At 40.4% G+C, this 22,942-nt stretch overlaps 1 protein-coding gene across 1 annotated transcript; it reads right to left on the bottom strand.

The window, feature by feature from the left end:
• Positions 1-7,011: 7,011 nt before the first annotated feature.
• PTGDR (prostaglandin D2 receptor) lies at positions 7,012-14,634 on the bottom strand. The gene is made up of 2 exons (XM_090272047.1): positions 13,639-14,634; positions 7,012-7,368 (listed from the first exon to the last, which is right to left on the bottom strand). The coding sequence occupies exons 1-2, from the start codon at positions 14,482-14,484 to the stop codon at positions 7,129-7,131; spliced, it is 1,086 nt and encodes a 361-aa protein (XP_090128173.1). The 5' UTR covers positions 14,485-14,634; the 3' UTR covers positions 7,012-7,128.
• Positions 14,635-22,942: the final 8,308 nt, after the last annotated feature.

The raw sequence follows: 22,942 nt of genomic DNA, 5'->3' as shown, positions 1-22,942 counted from the left end.
ATTTCCTTTCCTTCAGATCATGTCTCTCTCTGCTATTTCTTGTTGTAAGTGCCTAAACAACTGCGATTCATTTTGTTGTATCTGTGGCAGTTTCACCATTCCCAGTCAAAGGACGAATATCAGTGCATTTGTCAGGCAAGCCTATTTTGCATGCTCTAAAGTAAAACTTGGTCATTAAGAAAAGTCTTGGGTCCCTTGCAAAGTGTGCAAGCAGTATGTCAAGAGTTTACGGATGTGGACAAAGGGAACACGTGATAAATTGCCATTTGGTATACTTATGATTTGGCGAGAGCCCAGAGATCATTCAAGTGACTGTTACTTTTATATAGTGAAAATGTCAGGATATAACAAGAAAAATAAATGTAAAATAGAGTATCCTAGTCTGTCATTAGCTATACATCCAATGCCTCATTCAGCTGAAATCCCAGTGCCAGTTTTCATTGAACTACCCTCTTTCGAAAAACAGGAGTATGGTGAAGAACTAAGTGACAGCAACAATGAAGATTTTGAAATTAAAGATGACTCGGTTTGTAAGGGATTTGATCAGCATGAGTTGAATGATTTGGCATGAGATTTGGGACTATCCAAAAAGGCTTCAGAACTCCAAGCATCAAGACTGCATGAGAAAAACTTGCTTGAAAAAGGAGCAAAGGCACTCTACTTTTGATCAAGAGAAAGTGCATTTCTTCAGTACTTTCGAAGTGATGGTGGCATTGTGTATTGCCATAACATACATGGTTTAATGGAGGAATTGGGAATTCCAATCTAGAATGCAACTGAATGGCGATTGTTCATCGATAGCTCAAAGCAGAGCTTGAAGTGTGTCCTCTTCCACAGTGGCAGTTCAGTTTGTTTGTGAAGAATATGAAGACATAAAGAGAGTCATTGATCTGTTGCAATATCACAAGCACAACTGGATCATCTGTGTTGTCCTTAAAATGGTCTGCTTTCTTCTTGGTCAGCAACGTGGATACACCAAGTATCTCTGTTTTCTGTGTATGTGGGACAGCAGAGCTCATTGGGTGGAGTTGAATTGGCCTCCAAGATCTGACCTCAAAGCTGGTGATCCAAACATTCTACATGAGTCACTTGTTGACAGAAAGAACATTATATTCCCACCTCTGCACATAAAACTGGGTCTCATGAAGCAATTTGTTAAAACTTTGCCAACTGAAGGAGACTGTTTCAAGTATCTCATTTTGGCATTTTCTAGCCTGTTGTTTTAAAAGATAAAATACCTTAATATGTATGTTTGGTAGTCAGAGAAGGAAAACTCTGACTCCAAAAAACCTCCGCTGCCTTGCGGCATACCTCTTCAGGGGAAAGGCTAGGGGAGTAAACCCCGACAGAAAATCCGGAGCCGGAGTCCCTAAGGCGGTTTGACGTTGTAGTCAACACCGGCAACTCCTGCGGCGCACCTGAAGCCAAGCTGTATTGACTCCGTCTTTCCCTTGGACCCTTCAGCTGCGAAGAGAGGGGGGGTCTGCTGCATGGGCAACAGCAGACCCTCCATATCACCCTGCCCAGGCTCTGTAGCGTCAGCTTCACTGGAGAGGACACTCCAGCGTCATCGCAAGATGTCGATTCAACGCGGGAGGAGACAGATACCGTGTCACTCCCGAGTCGGACTGCACAACCATTCTCGGCGGTGCAGATAGACTCTTAAGAAGCTACACCATCGTCTCTCGAGACGGACGGCTGCCGACGACTGACCAGGATCTGGTCTCAGACCCCCCCAAAGGTAGCAGAACTTTACTACTTGTACACAATTTGACCTACAGTAATAATATATAGCCTTTATATGAGTAAAATAACTCTAAACAGTATATTCAGGTAATTTTTCCTTTATTTTCCTTTGTATGAATATTTTGTATGATTTTTGGAACAAAGGGAGGGTATCCTGTACCTTAAAAAGTTGATGTGATAGAAAAAAGCTGGAGTCATTTTTGAATTCAGATGCCAAAAGTTAGTCAAAAACAAGTGTCAGATCTAACTCAACAAAAATTGTGTTCTCAAGTGTTATGAATGAAGTCTATTTCATTATTTTTGTTTCTTGTTTCTTTGTTCTTCCCTTCTCTTCCCTTCCCTTCCCTTCCCTGCCCTGCCCTGCCCTGCGCTGCCCTGCCTTTATTTCTGCATGGATCAGCGATTCTCAAACTTTCACATGCATGAGAATCACCGAGAGGACTTGTTAAAGCACAGCTTGCCAACTCTGCCCCTAGAGACTCTGGTTCAATAGGTGTGGGTGGGGCCAGAAAATATATATTTCTGTTTATGGAATTCCTTATCTACTCTAAAGTTTCATGAATACCTGGCCCATTCAGCCTTTGAGGGATTTCTGAACAAAATGAACACTCCTAACAGCTGACCCTTTATGAACTTGGGTGGGTAGTATATAATTAAAATCTAGAAATAACACATAATCTTCATTGGATTCAGTGCTGCAATCATTTGTCCAGATACACTGGGAATGTAAAATTATAAAAAATGAAGAGAAAGAAAAGAAAAAAGTTTTTCAGAATTTTTTCCTTTCCTAACTTGTTCCTGAGTATACTGAAACTTTGAAACTAAGAAGCAGAAAATGGTCAAATATATGCAACTGAAAGACCAAAAGACATGACTGAGTCATGGTAAGTTGGAATCCTTCCCATCAGCTCTACCTATTAAAAAGCTGTGCAATCCATCTCTCCCTCCCTCACCACTGCTTGAATTCAGCAGCTCCTCCCCACTTTCCCTCCCTTTCAGGAGGGCACTCCTGGGCCTGTCTATATGGTGTCTTTTGTCCCTCCAAATAGAAAGATCATTAGAAGGGGCCCTTTCCTCTGAGCTGATGCCAGGAAAGCTGGGCTGGGGCTGTACTTGAGTTCCCAATCACTTCTTTAGCCAGCACCCTGGTCCAGTGCACTAGCTATACAGTGGCACAGGGCCCAGCACACCCACAGTCACCCACCTAGTGTCCCCACCTGCCCCATCCACAACCCGTGCCACCAGGGGGATCTTCCTCAGACTCCATTCTGATAGCACTCTGGCTTCAAAGTCTCCAGTGAGCATCCAGGCCTCACAGAGCTCCCACCCTTCACCCGTGCACCCAACACCCTTTACCACATGAAACCTGCCTCTATTTTCAGCTGCTTTTCTAGCCACCTTTGCTCCTAATTCCCTGAGTTCTGACAAGGGAGCCACCAACTGAGCCTGGACACGTACTACTCCTTTATGATTGTGTGGCTTTGCACACACTATTCTTTAGACAAGAAAGCGTTCCTCTGTGCCTTTTCCCCTTTGTTTGCTTGGCCCATTCATTTCTATTCATTCCTAAAAAAAAATTATTTTAGGGGGAGGCAGAAGGGAGAAAAATAAAATAATTTCATGTAAAAGAAATATGGAGTTAATATTTTTAAACTTGGAAAATGCAAAGAATTATGTGGAAAAGTCTATAAAAAAGGTAACTGTGGTTCACACTTCGATTTATTATTTCAAGATATTTCCTATGCTCATATATTTATGGATGATATTCAGTTTGACTCATGCTTTTTTCACCTAGTGTTACACTGTAAACTTTCTTCTGATTTAAAAAAAATTATTTGAAAACTTTAAAAAAAATTTTTATTTTTATTGTTTTTCTGTTACAATTGTCCCACATTTTCCCTCATTGCTACCCCCCACCCAGCCCACCCCTTCTCCCATGATCCATGTCCATGGGTTATTTATATTAGTTCCTTTGCTACACCCTTCCTGTACTTACCCCTTTCCCTCCTCCCCCCCACCCCCTGATAACTGTTACTCTGTTTCTTGTTCTATTTTGTTCATTTATTTGTGTTTTTCATTAGTCTCCTATATTGGGTGATAGCATATGGTATTTTTCTTTCATTGCCTGGCTTATTTTGCTAAGCATAATTCTCTCTAGTTCCATCCATGTTGTTGCAAATGGCAGGAGTTCCTTCTTTCTTTCTGCTGCATAGTATTCCATTGTGAAAACATTTTTAATGGCTGCATAATTTTCAAATATGATTTTGAGTGTGTATATGTATATATTCAAAGAGTTATTTAATTATTTTGGTCATTTATATGGCTTCCTTTTCTTTTTTCTACTATTATTTATATAATGTTATAAAGGAGAGTTCTGCGCATAACTATGTCAGCCCTTCTGATTATTTTCTTGGAGAAAATTCTAAAGTGGGATTGCTGAAAGAGTTGAAAAGAACACTTTTAGGCTCTTGATATACACTGTCTGGTTGTTATCAAGAAAAAGTGGTCACGTTTACAAACTCACCAGGGGAACATTCATGTTGCTCTTACTTAATAACAGCCTCTGGTTTTGAGAGTCATACTTTTTTTTTGTTTGTTTGGTCCTTGAGAATTTTATTTTAATTTTGCATTTCTCTGATTAGGCAGGAAATTTTTCTTTATTTATTAAGCATATGCATTTCCTCTCATGTAAGCCATATCTTTGGTGTCCTTTGTCATGTCTTCAACTGAAGTCAGAGTTCCTACTCATTTTAAATACTTGACTTAGGAATCTTCTCCCTGAGACATTCTGACACTACTCCACGTCACCCCTAGTCAAGGCCTCTTCTTCTAATAGGACTGTGTGCACATTCCCTGCGGGGATTTCTATCCTACCTTGTAACTGTTTACCTGCCCATCTCCTCCAACGCCCATGGGCCAGCTCTGAGTCGTATGTATTCTTTTCCTCAGCACCTAACGCACTGCCTGAACAACGTATGTGTCAGTTAAGACTTAATGAACTAATGAATAAATCAATGAAGATCAGTGAATAATTCACTTTTAACTTAACATGAATTTCATCAGGATAGCACATCTACATTTTGTGTTAAAGAGAAAGGACCATTAAGTCCTTGGATAAACCTATGCCAACTTGATTGCAGTAATATAAATGCTAGTAAAACGGCCTATTAAACTGCTAGAGAATGAAATACTGCTGGAAACTGTTTATTCAAAAGAGAAACTAAACCCTTTTTTTGAAGAAAAATAATATCCTCTGCAAAATATTATAAATTTATGTGTATTGGTTTTTCTGGGACCTTTTCAAATTACCTTGACAATTATCACAACACACCTTCCAAAAGGAGAACACAAAAAAATACACTCCTCTGAGAATAAAATACATATTTACTTACACATTAAATATACAAATGAAAATTAAACTTTGAAAATGACTGCATTTTTCACCACATCATACTCTCAAATTATAATTCATATATTCCTAATTAGGCCATTTCAAAGCATTGCTATACAAACACACATATACCCTAATAAATTTAGATTTTTAAAGAGTAGTTGCTATATATATATATGTATATATATATATATTTGTGTGTGTGTGTGTATATATATATGTATATATATATTTGTGTGTGTGTGTATATATATAAAAAATTGAAAAACAACACACACGCACACACGCACACATATCCAGGTTAAATACCATCACACTACAAACCTAAGGTGAAAATGGGGTTGCTGTAATAAGGCAAATACTCCTGTCTTTGGAAGGGACAACTGAATGGGGGTCTTGGGTCTATTCAAATGTAGCTGGCTCTCCATCTTAGAGTCTGCATGTGTCAGGGTACAAAAGGACTCTAGAGATGCTGAAACCTTGCAAATGTTCATTTGTACTTTCACCAAAGGTAAAAGTTTTTATCTGCATGCTGGGTTTAGGGTTCTTGTTTGGTTTAACAGTTGCAGCTGTATTTGCCCCACTTTTTCCTTTTGGTTATAGTGTTGCTAACCTTTGTAAACATTTAAATGTACATTAAAGTGCTCAGCTGAGCTCCATCTGAGCCCATCCTGCTCCAGTTTTAAACGTGCATAGCTCTCCAGACCTCCGTAAGATCTTACTGTCTCCCTAAAGAGCAGAATATGATTGTTAATAGGTAGGTGTGAAGGTGGTTGCCACCACCCTCAGCTGAGGCTGACTGGGTCCAGGCTGGGCTTTTCACTGTGCTGAGTTCCCTGCGGCTTCACACAGGCACAGGTAGTAAACACGACTCTCTGGCTAAGTCTCACATCACTGTTTTCCAAGAAGCAGAAATCCTTCCCCAAATCAGTTAATATGACAAATCTATAAAATGCAGATGCCAAAAATTGAAACAATATTTTGTAGCCACTCCCAAATTTTGATTCCTACTGACATATCTGCGTCAGTACACAGTAACCTGGACTTCAAAAGATAAAAATTTTTCCTCTCTGGGTTGTGGGCATAGTCACATCATGCCTTACGTCTGCTTATTTATAACTTCGCCTGTCCACATGACTCAGTGGCACCTCTCGAGGTCTCTTCAAACTCTTGAGTTGGCTCTATTTCCCACCTCACTTCTCTGAGGAGCATCTATAATTCAGCCATGCTTAGGTCAGTGGACAAAGAAAATTAAATTGTGATAAAACATAAACAAATCAGGTTTCACTAGAAATGAATAAGAAATTTTAAGAATAACCATCATATAATTGTAAACAGTAGTTTTTCTACTGGATTTAAATTAAGACCCAGAAGTCTCAAGACCTCTCTAAAAAATTAGAGACACCAAGTACTAATGTGGGAGCAATTAATACCATGATTTTCAACCAGTGTGCCACAGCAGGCACAGTGTTGTACCACAGGAATTTTTAAAACGTGCAATACCTGACTATTTAGTCAGGAACATTGACCTCTTTTCCCTTAGACTGTCAAAAAAAAAAAAAAAAAAAAAAAAAAAAGCCAACAGCCAACACAACAATAGCCATTCAGTGTGAGTGAATCAAAATTATACCTGTTTTTTTTTTTTGTCAGATTAGGAAAAAAAATATTTTTTTGCTGTGCTGCAGAATTTTAGTAATTAGTTTATGTGCCATGAGATGAAAAAGGGTGAAAATCACTTACTTCCTATGCTTAAGACTTTTAACAGTGAAATTTTAGCTGCTATTAATACCTTGAAATGAAAAAATGTTCCTAACTGGTTCATGAATATATTTGTTAAGATATCAAATACTTTGAAAATACATTTAGATGTTTTGTTATGGGAGATAACTTTTAAGGATTTAAATTGCAAGGGTTTTTTGTTTTTTTAAATCATGGTTCTTTGAGAGAAAATGTGATATATTCCTCAGCTTGCTGGAGACTGTAAAACATTGTCATAGACTGGATTCCATGTTAGTTCGGCAGGAATTGCTGTGCCAATTTCTATACATAAGAGGCCTTATGAAAATCTTGTGGAAAAACATCCGAAATACTGATGTTCTGAAAATGATGAAAATCCAAGGGTCCACAATTGAGATCACAGATAAAAAACGCAAAGCACGCAGGTCTCCAGCTTCTTCAGAGGTTCCATTTTTCTTGGGGACAGCTTCAAATGCTCCATAGTAAGCACGATACTGTTTTAAAGGAAAAGAAAAATCATTTTAATATCGAATGGTTGATGGTAGCAATACACTCTCTCACTTCACTTAGGACACATTACTTTTCTGTGAGAACATGGCAGCTCAACTTGGAATATTCATTTTTGGTAAATTTATAGGCAGTTAAGGTCACTGCAGCGGTTGGGTGCAAGTGTGGAGTCTGGAAGGTGCAGGCCTGACCTGGGAGGCTCAGTGGAAGTGGGGGACTCCTGGGAGACCCCCTCTAAGTCCCTAGAGGCTGTTCTACCCGCTGAGAGCTCTGGAGCTTCCAGGTCCCTATCGGGCCCTGCAGAGGAAGAGCTGAGGTGGGACTAATTCAGTCCACTGCATCTTTTACAAACAGGGTCACCGCACTTCCATAAATACTGAGATTCTCTTTCCATATTCTCTTCAGTTCTCCTTTCTTTCTTCTGCCTGCTTCTTATCCTCTCTTATTAATTAGCTCAGAAATAAGTAACATGTACAGAGATAGCAATGAAAGAGCAGCTTTTAATGGATGTGAAGAGACAGGAAATACTCCTATGAAAAGACAGGAGACTTTCAAAAGGACCTGTTCAACTTATGTAAATTACTCTACTTATTCTCCCTATAGATGGTTACCTTTCTGTCATCATCATCCTGTTTTTCAAAGCCTAATCACTCCCTCCTACCCCAATATTATAGCTTTTTTTCAGACTATGGAAAAAAACACGCATAGAAATATAAGCCTACTTACCTGTGCCCAGTCACTCTGATTGTCTTGATACCCCCTGAGGTCTCTGTGGTCCCCGCAGAGCCCTGAAAACTGCCTTATCCTTTAACTTTTCCTGCCACTCAGCCAACACTGCTGCCTAGCCCAGCACTACCACTGCCAGCCATTCCTTCTTGATGCAAATATTTCTCTGTGCCTGCTGAGAGTCTAAATCCATAAGGGACAAAATGGACCCTAATGGGACAGACAATATGCAAACTCAATATTAGTGGGAGGGGATATGAATAAGTGCACAGACCAGACTTGCTTAGGGCAATCAAGAAATATCTGCTGGAGAAGATGTGTTTTCTCGTAGTAATTGTTTCCTTACCTTTCTTACTCTCTTTTCCAGAGAGCGCTTCAGCAGGCTCAGCTACTCCCATCTAGTGCACTTAGGAAGATGTACCATAACTGGAAGCCCTTTCCCACTATCATTGTTTAATAATGTGAACAGTAATAGTAATGGCTAATTCCCATGTTCCCAGGCCCTGCTCTAAGCATTTCACTTTGGAAACTTCATTTCATCCTCACCAAAATCCCATGCAGGACGTACAACTACTGTCTCCATTTTACGGATGTGAAAATTGATTGCATGCCCCAATCCTACCTCCTTTTAGGGTCAGCCTCAAATATTACCCCCTTCAGGAAGTCTCAGTAAAGTGGTGGCTAAGCACATCAGCTTTAGATTCTGACTATCTGGGTTAGACAGAGTCCTCTCATTGGCTGTGTGACTTCAGTCAAGTTATTCCATTTCCTCAACTATACAATGGGTATAATTGTACTTACCTTCCAGGATTATTATGAAATAAGATGGTATGAATAAAACCTTTATAACAGGTCCTAGCATATAATGACAGCTCAATACTTAGCTGTTCTTATTATTTTATCAGTTAGGAATGACTCCTTTCCTTCTCTAAACTCTCTTATGGGTGTAATCACTCCCTCCTACCCCAAATTATAGCTTATGTGGGAAGATATGATGTTTTTCTCATTTTATGTCCCCACAATGATTTACAGTATTTTGAATGTTGTAGGTAACAAATATGTGCTGTATGGATAAATGGATGACAATAAGCTATGAGCTTTAGTTGATATAAAAAGCAAACATTTTATATGAGTTTGTCTTTACATTTGCTCCTTTCTCCTCAAAGTGCAGTGCAGCAAAATGTAATTCCGAATTTTAAAATACTTGATTAGCTGGAATCTGGATAACTGAATGGCACTTACATAATAAAAACAAATCATTTTATTTTAAAGCAGTTTTTGTCCAAGCCGATCTTATTGCATATTATTAGGGTAATTGTATTTTCAAGTTACCTGATTTGTAATATAAGTGTATTGATCTACACCTGGACTTTTAATTTAATGTAATTTATTTATTTTTATTTTTTGAGTTTACTAAAAATATGACAAATTCTTTTATGACAGGGATCAAAGTACATATTCTTTTAATTCTTACATAATATCAATTTGAACACAATTTACACTTTTGAAAAAATTCTATGTTCACCAATAGTAATCTCTAGAATATACTTGATAAACTGCTTCTATAAGAGAGGCTAAAATGATGAATAACCTCAGAATATGCAGCTGGCATTTTTTTAAGTAGGTGGATTTACAAAGAATCCATGCGAGTAGAGCGCCCTCTGTTGGAATTAGGAGTCCTCGAGAAAATATTGCTGTTGCCAACTCCGGAGCCCTACCTTGTTGGAATATTCCTGTTCTGGAGAGCTCTCTCAATTCTAATGCCCTCTTCTATCCAGCCCAGCCATCACAATACTCTGCTCTCTGCTCTAGCCCTTTAAATCCACTTCTGACCTTTTCCCCTGCCTACCATTCCTTCTGTGCCTCTAAGAGCTTTCTTTGGAAGGAATATCCTGTCCATGCTTTCTGCATCAAAATGAAGCACACACACACACATACACAGAGTTTTCGCAACACACACAGGGTGTCCCCTACAACTCCTCTGGCTCCATGGACCTTGATATACACAATTACTTACCTTCACCTGGCTTCTAAATCTCTCAACTATTGCATCTAATCTAAACACGAACATTCTCTCTCATCCACCCCTGCTCCCTACCAACCTCCAATTCCAATACATTGTGGTTTTCTAAGGTAAAAGTAATTTTGATGAAAATATGTTATCCACATTACAGAATGTGCTGCAAACTGCCTGTGAAGCTCATCCCATGTTCGCTATACTTTCTTCCTACTGCATCAAATTGGAAATTTGGAAATTCAATCTAGTTAAGTATTGTGCTCTAATTCAGCAATACAGCAAAGTTAACTTTAAAAAATCATACTCCAATACCCTTTTCACCAGCTTAATGAAATACAATATTTATGCTATGAATACATTTTTTTAAAAGTTTTTCTCTCCCTGGTTGGTGTGGCTCAGTGGATTGAGTGCCAGCCTGCATACTGAAGGGTTGCCAGTTCGATTCCCAATCAAGGCACATGCCTGGGTTGTGGGCTGGGTCCCTGGTAGGGGGCATGTGAGAGGCAACTAATTGATGTTTCTTTCCCTGTCTTTCTCCCTCCCTTCCCTTCTCCCTGAAAATAAATAAAATCTTTAAAAAAATAAAAAATAAACAGTTTTTCCCCCTTCACCAGATCCATTCCTTGAAGAGTGAGTTTCAAAGTGCCCTTTTAGTGTGTCAGCAGGGTCAAAACTATCTTCATAAAAAGACATTATTTGCCATTTTAACTTTCATTCTTTCATAGGTGTACAGTGAGTTTTATGGAGGCTACCTGACATATGAGTACATCATTACTGCCATGGCCAATGGAATATCTGCTTGTGTATCCTTGTGTTTTCCAGGCCTTTCCAAGGTAGTTGGTTTAGGAAATACATATGTACATTTTCAGAGATTGTTCTCCTTACTTCTGTGTTCTGAACATGCTATTTTTTTTTTCTGTTTTTGAAATCTCAGAGTTTTCCTTACACCTTTGCAAAACAAGTATATTTGATTAACTTGTTTTGCAATAATATTTAAATTTTTTTCTTATTTTTAATCTAATATGATAAATACTGATACATATAATCCACATAAAGTAAAGCACTTTGGGTCCTTAATAATTTTTAAGAGTAAAAAGTGTTCCTTAGACTAAAACAGGTTTGAGAACCACTGCCTTAGAATATAATGCTATTTCCTGAGGAGCCATATTTCTTAATATTCTATGTCCAGCAGACAATAATAATAAATGGAGTTAATGATTAGTGGTAATAGTTACACAATTTTTTAGGTCAGGTACCTTTTTAGGTCAGTACCTGGTTATAGCCCCTAACCAGGTACCTGACCTAAAAATTACACACACACACACACACACACACACACACACACACGCGTAACTTCATATCTTTATAACTACCTTACAGAGCAAGTATGGTTATCCTCATTTGAGAGAAATTGTGGTTACAAAAGGTAAATAAGTCACTATCATAGCTAGTAAGTGATGCTGCCTCAGTCAAACCCATGTCTGATGCTGACTCCTGTACCTTTTCTAGAAAATGACAGTTCCCGTGGAAAATGCTGTCTGCATTGCATATCCTTGGAACTTTACATGGATTTTAGGAAATCATTTTCAAATCCATTATTTCCTCCAATCCTCACAATCCTGTATGAGTTATATTTAACTCCCCTGAAGATGTGTCCAAACACAATATTCTTTCTACTGTATTATGCTGCATTCTGCATCGTTCTTCCTAAAACATTCAAACTCAAGACATAATATCCATGCAGTTGGCTATTGTCTGCTTTTACCACAGTACAAGTAAATAAGGCTGTTGCTTTAGAGCAGGGGTCTGCAAACATGTTCTGGAAAAGGCTGGACAGTATATGTTTTTGATTTTATGGGATAAGAAGCAAAAAATGAATATTTGGTGAGTACTTATATGATGAAAGAAAACACATTTCCACAACTTTTATTAATAAAATTCAAAATATAATAACATTTTTTTTTGTAATGCATGTCTACTAAGGAAAAGAATAAAAATATTTTTTTTTCTTGGAACAATATTTGGCTTAATTGGGGTTCGTAGTTCATGTGTCCTATCGTCAAATTGAATGCAAATGTTCATTTGTAAAAATTATTCTTAACTCCCTGTGGGCTGTGGTTTGCCAGCTCCTGCTTTAGAGTGTGGTTTTCCAAATGGGATCCCTGGACCAGCAGCTTCCACCTGACTTGGGAACTTGTTAAGAATGAAAATTCTTAAAAAAACAAAAACAAAAAAAAAGTGTGAATCACAAACTCTGGGAAATGGGGCCCAACCAGCTGTTTTTAAAAGTCCTGCTGATGATTCTGAGCATAATAAAATTTGAGAACCACTACTAAATAGCTACACCTATATCCATATCTATATATATATAGATTTATTTATTTATTTTGGGGACCTCTGTTCCTAACTCTGCATGATGAAGCTACAGACCACCTCCCCCCCCACCACATTAAAGCCTTTATTTAAAGGAAAATTACATTATATTTCACCTGCATCCACCCTTGAAAGTAACATCCAAATTTGTTACGTTGCCATAAGAAACTTAACTTTCCTGTTCACAGAAGCCTCAAGACTCCAACGATCTTGAATTGGCAATGCCTTTGTTTAAATGTTCATGTTGAACAAGTGCAGGGGGGTGAGGGGGGAAGGGGGAGGGAAATAATAATGAAAAAGTTTTCTCAAGCCTCAGTCACACTGGTAGGTGTCTTGGTAGAAACCACAGGAGGAAATACTTTGCAAAAGAGGCGGTAATTCAATCTCCACAATCACCCCCATTAGTAAATTGAAACCCCAGAGAAGGGCTTTCATATCACGTCACTTGCCAAGACAGAAACAAAACCAACCTGTCAAGACAGGATATCAAAAACGACACCTGTGGCTGAAACGAACTTGCACACCTGCCTGTCCAAACAGCCTCTTGGCCTCTGTCACCACTATCTTCCGCGGCAGCAGCACCAGAAACAGCATCCGGACTCCTCAAAATTTACACAGAAGTTTTGAAAAACTAAACCTATGCTTTGAATCACTCACCTCTGCAAACCACTCCGGCAGGATTACACCTTCCCTCATTCCCTTTCCATGCCATAATGTGGGAGAACTCCCAGATTCCATTCGACCATTTCTGATGTCACTAAAATAGAACATTAACTAGTCATTGAGAAGTAGGAGAGGACTCTTATTGCCAAGGAGAAACCAATTTCTGTTTCTCAAAGTTCTGAGTTGCAAAAATAACTCCTAGTTCCCAGAGAGAAGCAGGGAGGAGGGGGTTATGCCAACCCGATAGGTTTCGCGGGGCTACAAGTACACCGTCGGACTTGGTTTTCCCCTGCTTTCTTTGATTTTCCCTTTTCTCGCTCAACAAATTGGATTATATGTCCTGGGGCTGGGGAGGGAGGGAACCCGATGTGGGGAGCGCAGCTACATGCCCTCCTGGCCCAGGGCGCAGCGTCTCTTGCGGAGCCTCCAACACGCTCCACCCTCCCTGCCCCGCAGGCTTGGCAAGGAAGAGACTCACAATTAAAGGCAGGGAGCACATGGTGAAGAGCACAGTCGTGAAGGCCAGCAGCAGGAGGTGATCCAGCTCCTCCAGGGGGGGTGGGGACCCCTCCCTCTCGCCCAGGCTGAGTTCCGCTCGGTCTCTGGTGACCAAGTGCTGGCGCTGCCGCAGCCGCCGGTGCATCCTGTAGAGGTTGCGCATGGCGCTCAGGTTGCACAGTACAATAGCGAGGACCAGCAGTGCCATAAGGCTAGAGTAGAGCACCGAGTAGCCCAGCACCGCCATGGAGCGTTCCTCATGGGCCATCTGGATGAAGCACCAAGTACCGGGGCAATACTGCACGAACTTTCCGAAGCCCGCGAAGGGCAGCGCGCAGAAAGCCAGGCTGAAGGCACCCACGATGGGCGCCACCAGCGCGCCCCGGCGCACGGTGATGTGCTGTTGGTAGAAGAAGGGGTGCCCCAGGGATAGCCAGCACTCCAGGGCCATGGCCAGGAGCTGCAGTGTCGAGGCGAGGCCGAAGAAAGACATAATAAAGGCGAAGGCTTGGCACAGAGAGCTGCCCGGAGTGGGCACCAGCCCCCACAGGCTCCGGTTCTGCGCGTAAGCTGCCAGCACGAAGGGGCTCACGAGGAACTTGCCCAGCAAGTCAGTGATGGTCAGACCGCACACAAGCACATAGAAGACCGAAGGTGGCTGGCGCGGCGAGCGCAGCAAGCAGGACCCCAGCCCCGAGCGCGCCAGCAGCCCCAGGGCCAGCAGGTTGCCCAGGAGGCCCGCGCTGAAGAGCACCCAGCCCATCGTCGCGGAGTGACCCTTCTCCACCGAGGTGGTGTTTGGGCAGCGGTAGAACATCGGCTTCATGGTGGGCAGCGCGGCGGGCCGGAATGGAGGCTGCGGGAGGGCCAGGGCTCCGGTCCCCCTTGCTGAGGAGACCCCCGCCGCTCCGTGTGTGCCTTGGAAGGAGAGGCTACGCCGCTGAGGAAGTTCCGCGGGCTGCCTGGTGTGCCGACAGCAGGCACCTCCTATCTAAACTCCCGGGTCACACTCCTCCCCGAGGGGCGGGACTGGTGGCAAGTTGCACACCGGGCTCTGGCAGTGCGCAGCTCGGGGCAGCTGCAGCCAAGGGAAGAGCTCGGTCTTGACGGTGGGATCCCGACCGAGCACCCCAGCCAGTTCTTTCTGCAAGGCAAGAGAACTACTGAAATGGAGGGGAAATTAAGCAGCGGCTACTAGGGAGGAAGGATGTGCGAGGAGGCAGAGGTGGCGGTGGTGGCGGAGAAGAACCCTAATAATGAGGGCAGTGGGCTGGCTGAGACAGGGCTACCACCTAGTGTTTGAATTGGTGGGTTAAGGATGGGGTAAGGTAACTAACAGTTGCATAGCTCTTAAGTCTAAGCTCGAATTCTCTTCTGGATCCGTGCCCCAGTGAACATCGACCTTCATTGCATAGTTGAGGAAACTAAGTCTTTGGAAGATTGAGTGATCTACCCAAGGTAACCAACCTAGTATGTGTCAAAGCTAGACCGGAAACACTTAGCTTCCACTGACAGAGTCCATCTGTCTTGGCTTTTCTTCCCAAGGGGTTGGCTGTTTTCAGGGAAGTGGCTGCAGGGAAAGTCAAGGGACATGTTGGCCCTGGGGACCATGAATCATAGTGGTTGTGTAGATAGTGGGAGAAATATGGTTAAGAGCAGTGATGCTGTCATCAGATAGACCTGGGTTCAAGTATTAGCTGTGCTACTCAGTGCCTGTGTGATCCTGAGGGACTTAACCTCTCCAGAAGTAACATCTAGCCAGCCTGCTTGACTCTTTTGCAGCATAGGGATAACATGGAAAGTGCAGACATGTAAGAAGTGCTGGGTACAATGCAATTTCAGGATTCTCACATGTTTTAGCAAGGCTGTTTCAGCAACTGATATTTAACTGTAGTTTTTGGCTTGGATTTTTGAAACCAGAAAATAAACTCGATTAAGAGCTTCCTCACTCTGGTTTGTGATGACTAGAAAACCTTTCTTGCCTTCCAGCCTTTGACTTGGCTGCACCATAGAAACAAGGGAGTTCATTGTGATAAGTGTGATTTATTTCTTTAATTATCACCTGATACTCTTAGAAAGAAACTAGCTTTATGTGTGGAATTTGACTTGGATAACTGGGGCTATGGTACTTGTTCAAACAGATAATGTCTTGGCTTGAGGAAGCTAATTTTTAGGCTCAGTGCCTGTTTTGATGGACAGATTCAGGGAGAGAGCAAGACTGTTGGGCTTTAGATATGAAAGCCTTAAGGGTTGTCAGGGAGGCTGCCTCCAGACAGCAACCTGGCCAGTCATCTGGCCATGGGGTGGAGACAAAGAGTCCAAGCTTTAGAATTAGATAGTCCTGAACTTGACCACTAGCTGGGTGACCCTCGGTTAGTTTACTAAATCCCTCAGCCTGTTTCCTCATACATAGGATATGGGACTTATGCTGAACTCATAGTGTTGTTGTGAAGTGCAGAAAGCACAAAGCATAGAGTAATAATTATAATAAGAGTGAACATTTATAGGCCGTTATATATGCTGGGTACTCTAATCCTTTCACACTGATTCACTCAATTAATAGAGAGCCTTCCACACAGTTAGTGTCCTTGTCCTCCATCTGCTCCCTCTCATCCCCACCTTTCACACCCCCCTCCAGCCCCTAACAAATAATATGGGTTTAGAAGAGCCCTACTTGAGTTGATTAAGTAAAAGAAGGAGAAGATCCTATAACCAAAATATCCAAGGACCTGATGAAATCTGAAGTTATCTCTCCAGATGGGGACACACACACACACACACACTCACTCACTCACAACTTAAACCAACCACAGGGTGATCAGAGTTCCCTGAAATCCCACTATAGTGCCCAGAACAGGCCCAGTGACTAGATTAAGAATCCTCTTCTAAGGATATTGTAGGTGGTGTTCTTTGAAGTATACCCACTCCAGTTCTTTCAGCCTTATCTTTCTGTTACAGCTGCCTCCCCCTCCACACCCCTTCCAAGAGCAATGCACAGGGAGAGAGCAGCCCAGGACTGTAAATATCCTTTTCATCTTCAAAATTGATGGCTTTGAACGGGTACAATTCAGGAAACCACATGTTTCCTCCTGGCCAATGTAGCTGGCCTTTTCTGTGGGTTTCCGGCCACTTTCCTGCCTGCTTTGCTCTTGTTCACCCTGCCCTGTTCTCAGGCTTCAGTTTGGAGTCTCCTGTCCCTTCTCCTGAGAAATGTTATTTTACAGCTTCCCTGTTCAGCCAAGAAACGTATCATTTGTTTATGCATCAAGTATGTGTTGAGCTCTTACTTTCTATGGGGGTAAGGAGTGTGGGCACTGAGTTGTACACAGCAAATAAGGAAAGGCAAATGACATGTTATGTGGCTTTCACATGGTTATAAATTTTATATCAGCTTTCAGAGTAACAAGGCTAAGATTTTTTCTAAGAGAGAAATAAAAAAAAAATTGAGATAGCCAAAATGTGGATTAATATTTTCCCTTTTCCTCTATTTATATTTTATTTTTAATTTTTAAAAAAATTACAGTTGATATTCAATATTATATTAGTTTCAGGTGTACAGCATAGTGGTTAGACCTTCATACAACTTATGAGGCAATTCCTCCTGATAAGTCTAGTACCCATCTGGCACTGGTCCCAGTTTTTACAATATTATTGACTGTATTTCCTATGCTATACTTTACATCCTCATGATTATTTTACAACTGCCAACTTGTATTTCTTAATCCTTTTACTTTTTCCTTTCAGCCCCTAACCTTTCTCCCATCTTGCAACCATCGGTTTGTTCTCTGTATCTATGAGTTTGTTTCTGCTTTGTTGGTTTGTTTATTTGTCTTTTAGATTCTACATATGAGTGAAATCATATGGTAATTGTCTTTCTCTGTCTGACTTCTTTCATTTAGCATAACACCCTCTAGGTCCATCTATGTTGTAAATGGTAAGATTTCATTCTTTTTCATGGCTGAGTAATATTTCATTGTATATATTTGCCACATCTTCTTAACCCATTTGTCTGTCGGTGGACAGTTAGGTTGCTTCCTTATCTTGGCCATTTTAAATAATGCTACACAAGGAACATAGGGATGCATATATCTTTTTGAATTAGTATTTTGGATTTCTTTGGATAAGTACGCATAAGTGGAATTGTTGGGTCATGTAGTTAAGAGGGAAATTCTTAATGAAATATGTTGGGCCCAGTTACATGGTAAAATTGTGTTCATTATCTTCAGAGCTGTACTATGCTGCTTAATTCAGTTATAAGACAAATCATCTGCCATTATGTGAATAAGACAAATTTGAATATGTAATTATATTGTGATTTTGTAAATGTAAAAACCTGATTCTTGCTTTTTAGAGTCCCCCGACTTTTTCTTCAGAAAGAAGTTCCATTCTGATATCTTTTGCTGTCAAAGTGAGAGAGATTAAATCTTCCAGAGATTCTGGGGAGTGGGTGTATCTTGACCAACCTCAGTTGAGACTTCTGTTTCCATGTGCAAATCAGATCAAGATCTCTGTATGTTCAGGACTTAGAGAGAACATACTGTCAATTTTAGCTTTGTTATAGTTATATATATATAACTATATATATATATATAACTATATATATATATATATACACACACTATATATATATATAAACTATAACATATATATATATATATATATATATATGCATAAATTTTAAAAAATATCTAAGGGTGGCCCTGGCCTGATAGCTCTGTTGGTTGGAGGATTGTCCATGAACCAAAAGGTCACAGGTTTGATTCCCAGTCAGGTCACATGCCTAAGTTGCAGGTTGGGTTCCCAGCTGGGGTGCATACAAGAGGCAACCAATTTATGTTTCTCTCTCACATCTATGTTTATCTCCCTCAATCTCTTTCTCCTTTTTCCTTTCTCTAAAATCAATAAACATATCCACAGGTGAGGATTAAAATATATGTGTAATATATACGAAGTCTGTCCAGAAAATATCCAGCTATGTAATATGAAAAGTAAGACATTTATTGAAGAAGGAATAAGATACAAGAAATATTCTGGACAGACCTTGTGCATGTGTGTGTGTGTGTGTATATTTTATATGTATTTTATATATATGCATCTATATGATATATATAGTATATTTTATGTATGTGCATATATATTTTATATATATTATATAAATTTTATGTGTGAGGTTTGTTCAGAAAAAAGACCTCATGTATGTGTATTTTACATATATATATTTTATATATATTATATATTTTATATATATTATATATATATTTTATATATGAGGTCTGTCTGGAAAAAGTCCAGCCATTGTTAATATAATGAGAGCAATTGATGTGACATCGATGTAACCTGGCCACCAAGGAGAGTGGATCAGAATGCACATGCATGGACAATGACAACTTCACTGTACTAGTCAGTGGGGGTGGTAGACGCCATTGAGTGAGCATGTGCACTGTGTGGCCATCACATTCAAAATGACTGAGTGAGTAGAGCAATGAATCTGCATCAAATTTTGCATTAAGCTTGAACATTCCTCCACGGAAACTATTTGGATGATTCAGAAGGCCACAGTTATGGGCAACTGGTGAGTGGCAGTTTCATCAAGACAATGCACTTGCTCATGCATCACTTCCTGTGCAGAGTTTTCTGGCAAAACATCAAATTACCCAGGAGATGCAGCCCCACTACAGCCCAGATTTGGTGCCCTGCAACTTCTGGCTCTTCCCAAAACTAAAATCACCTTTGAAAGGGAAGAGATTTCAGACTGTCTCTGAGACTCAGGAAAATACGATGGGGCAGCTGATGGCAATTGGGAGAACTGTGTAAGGTCCCAAGGTGCTTACTTTGTAAGGGACTGAAGCGTCTTGTTCTATGTACAATGTTTCTTGTATCTTCTTCAGTAAATGTCTCTTTTTTTCATATTACATGGCTGGATACCTTCTGGACAGATCATATACATATATGCATATACAGTATTTCCTCACTTATCACAGGTATTACATTCTAGACCCCCCTGCAATAAGTGAAAATCCACGAAGTAGGAACTTTACACTTATTTTAGTGTTTATATATATTTTAAGGCTTTATAAACCCTTCCCACACACTTATAAACCATTCCCAGTCCCTTATTAACCTTTTCCACTCCTTATTAACCTTTCCCACACTTTTATAAACACTACCTATGTTCTTAAACATATTCTACACTCTTAAACCTTCGTAACTTTAACAACATATGTATACAGTACTGCAAAATCCCGGGATATAGCAAAAAAAATCCGTGATAAATAATTAAATATAATATTTAAAAAAACCCCATGATACATATATTTTAGCTGTGTGTGTGTGTATATATCTAGGAGATGACTGGGGAGTAAATAAATGATGGAGTAATACATTGGTTAACCCAAATGATAGTTTGTGACTGTTCACTGATGGCGTGTTTTTTTAGCAGTTTGCTTGTGGTTCTAAGGGAAATGGTTAGCAGGTGTGGCTGATTTGTTTGCTGTGAAGCAGACTCTGAGATGGAGATCAGCCTGTAGAATTTTTATTATGCAGTGCTTTTTGGATTAACACATGTGAAAGGGAAGGGACAGAAGCAGGACTGGACAGAGGAAGAAGTCAGGCTGTGATACAGTTTTAATTAAAGGTTAACTAACCTGACTAGAAGCTCAGAAGTTGAAAGGGGCCCTCACCATTGTCCTGGGTTGGGGGTGAGGACCTTTATAGCCCCTGGGTGGGCCAGACCCAGAGGGTGAGGAACAGGGGAGGGCATATGGCTTTGGGTGCAGAAACTCATTTGAAACAAGGCAGTACTTGGAGGAGCTGACAGTGAAGGCCTGTGTGTCAGCAGTTGGAGGATTAAGTTCTTCAGCCCTGAAGGGGATCTGGGTGGTGCATTACAGCACCCCCTACCAGGACAGTGCTGGTGGGTATCTCAGCTGAGACCCAGAGCAGTAGGCACTTCAGCTTCACTTGTACTTACCTCAGGCTTAAAGGAGCTTACCCAAACACCTTTCTGGTGACCCCAGGCAAGTTAGGCCAATGCCTAGGTCACAGCTTTCCAATCCTCTCTCTCTCTCTCTTTTTTTTTTTTAAATTCATATCATTTTTTATCTAGCTTTCCTCAGCATAGTCTTCGATTTTTATTTCATCTCTCTGATCACTCAACAGTTTTCTTCAGATTCTTCCCAGAAGTTCCTTGCCCTCATTCCCAAAACTAAGTAACCCACATTCTTGAATTCCCTTAAATGAACAATTATTATTACTGTTAATAGTATTGGAGATAGAGGAGGAGAAATTATCGGGTTCAAATGTTTATGTGATTACCTTGAATTTAAATACAAATAAATGTCTTTCTATTGGAGAGTAACCTGAGCTGAATGACGGGTAATCCACAGTCATATCACTTTTAACCAGTTGATCAAGAGTAGACAGTAAACGTTATCTACATCATTATTCATGGTCTAGGAATGCTGCGAAGGACTTTGATTTAGGGTCTACAGAATGAATTAAACTAATAGGAGGGTTGTTGATCTGAGCAGTGAGACATTATGATTTCTGTATGTTTCACAAATCTCATCTGTACTTTTTTGTATTTGGCAAAAATATTATCTTGTGACTTAAATTTTGCAATTTTGGCTCTCTTTGGAGACTTAAAATACAATTCATATTACAAGTTATCTACTTCTTTATCTCAGTATTTTTCAAATTTCACTTTTCACAACTATAAAGACTTAAAAGTTTGATTGTGATCGGTAATGGTTCTTATTATGGCAGAATGCAAATTAACTCATGGTTTATGACAATAATAACAAGAAGAAAAATATGTTAAGTGATAAACTTTTTATGGCAGAGAATAAAGAAGAAATGCTAATTGTTGCCATAAGGACTGCTTAAATGAGACATTCTTCCCTAGAATGCACCCATTATTGAATGGCTTAGCTGTGGGGCAGAGACTAGCTAGGTGCCCACCAAATCCATTTCCTTCTCTCGGGCAGTCATACAAACTACATTTTTCTGCCTCCCTTGCTCTGTGCCAATATATAGCTCAGTTCTAGCCTCCCACATGCTCTGTTCCATACCCATTCCCCATCTGCTAGATCAGTGTAGAGGATTTTGAGGTTCTAGAAAAGGATGAACCAATATATGGAAGGAACCTGGGTACCAGCATGACCATGTAGAAGCCTTGGAACATACATTTTGGGTGTTACATGGGGAAAAACAAAGATTGTCTAAGCTGGTGGGAATTTAGAATTTATCTGTCAAAGCAGTTGTCATTAACCTAATGAATACAGGCATGTCAGCCTACATTTCATAATGCCACCTCTACTGCAGGCAAGAGAGGCTGGGAAATATTGTCACTTAGTTGGACCCATTATCACTTGGAATAAAATTGGAGTTGTGTTGGTAAGAAGGGGAGAAGGGGAATATGTGGTGGTCAACCAGCAGTCTCTCTTCCATAGTCTATAATAGTGCAGATAATGCAAAGTGGTCAAGGAAATGAGGGCTGATAAAAGATCATTGAATTTGGTAACTAGGAAGTCACTGATGACCTTTGAGAGCACAGAGTAGAGCGATTATCAGATTGCAGAGGATGAAGGAGTACATGGGACATGAATAATTGGAGCCAGCAATCAGTTCAGTGAAAGGAAAGAAAAAATTAAAAGCTTGAGAGGCAGAGGGGAAACACAAAGACATTTTCAAACTGGGGAAATTTATTCATATTTTGAGAGTTGACAAAGAAAAACCAGTTGAAGAGGAGAGAGTAAAGGTGCTGGAGAAAGAGGAGATAGTTGAGGGAGGAAGACTCAAAGATATTGGGATGGAAACTTGCCGGGTGGTTGGAGCATCATTCAGCACACCAGAAGGTGTGGGTTTGATCCCTGATCAGGGCACATACCTAGGTTTCAGGTTTGATATTTGATCTGGGTTCATACCAGAGGCAACTGATTGATGTTTCTCTCTCACAACAATGTTTCTCTCTCTCTCTCTCTTTCTAATCAATAAACATATTCATGGGTGAGGATTTAAAAAAAAAGATATTGGGATGGGACATAGTGGTGAAGAAGAAATGAGCTGTAGAAAGAAAAGAAAGATCTTCCATGATAGGAGTTAAGAACCTGGAGATATTGTATATAGACACAGAGATATTTTTGAGGTGAAAAGTCAGGTATATGATAAAGCTGACCCCAAATAGCCTCACTGGTATTAATTTACCCAGTATCACTGGCAATAAGGCTGTGAACATGAAAGATGTGCTTCCTGCCTTCATAGAATGGGGAGATATGATCATTGAG

The sequence above is a fragment of the Furipterus horrens genome, unplaced genomic scaffold (assembly GCF_987537825.1).
Source record: "Furipterus horrens unplaced genomic scaffold, mFurHor1.1.pri manual_scaffold_3, whole genome shotgun sequence".
Classification (NCBI taxonomy): Eukaryota; Metazoa; Chordata; class Mammalia; order Chiroptera; family Furipteridae; genus Furipterus; species Furipterus horrens.
This window is presented reverse-complemented; position numbering and strand designations above follow the sequence as displayed.

Bases quoted from the DNA above. Each gene is read 5' to 3' on its own strand.
- PTGDR (XM_090272047.1), bottom strand. From the start codon at position 14,484: ATGAAGCCGATGTTCTACCGCTGCCCAAACACCACCTCGGTGGAGAAG. The intron at 7,369-13,638 runs GTGAGTCTCTTC...CCTTTAAAACAG, and splicing joins TGTGCTCCCTGCCTTTAATT to TATCGTGCTTACTATGGAGC.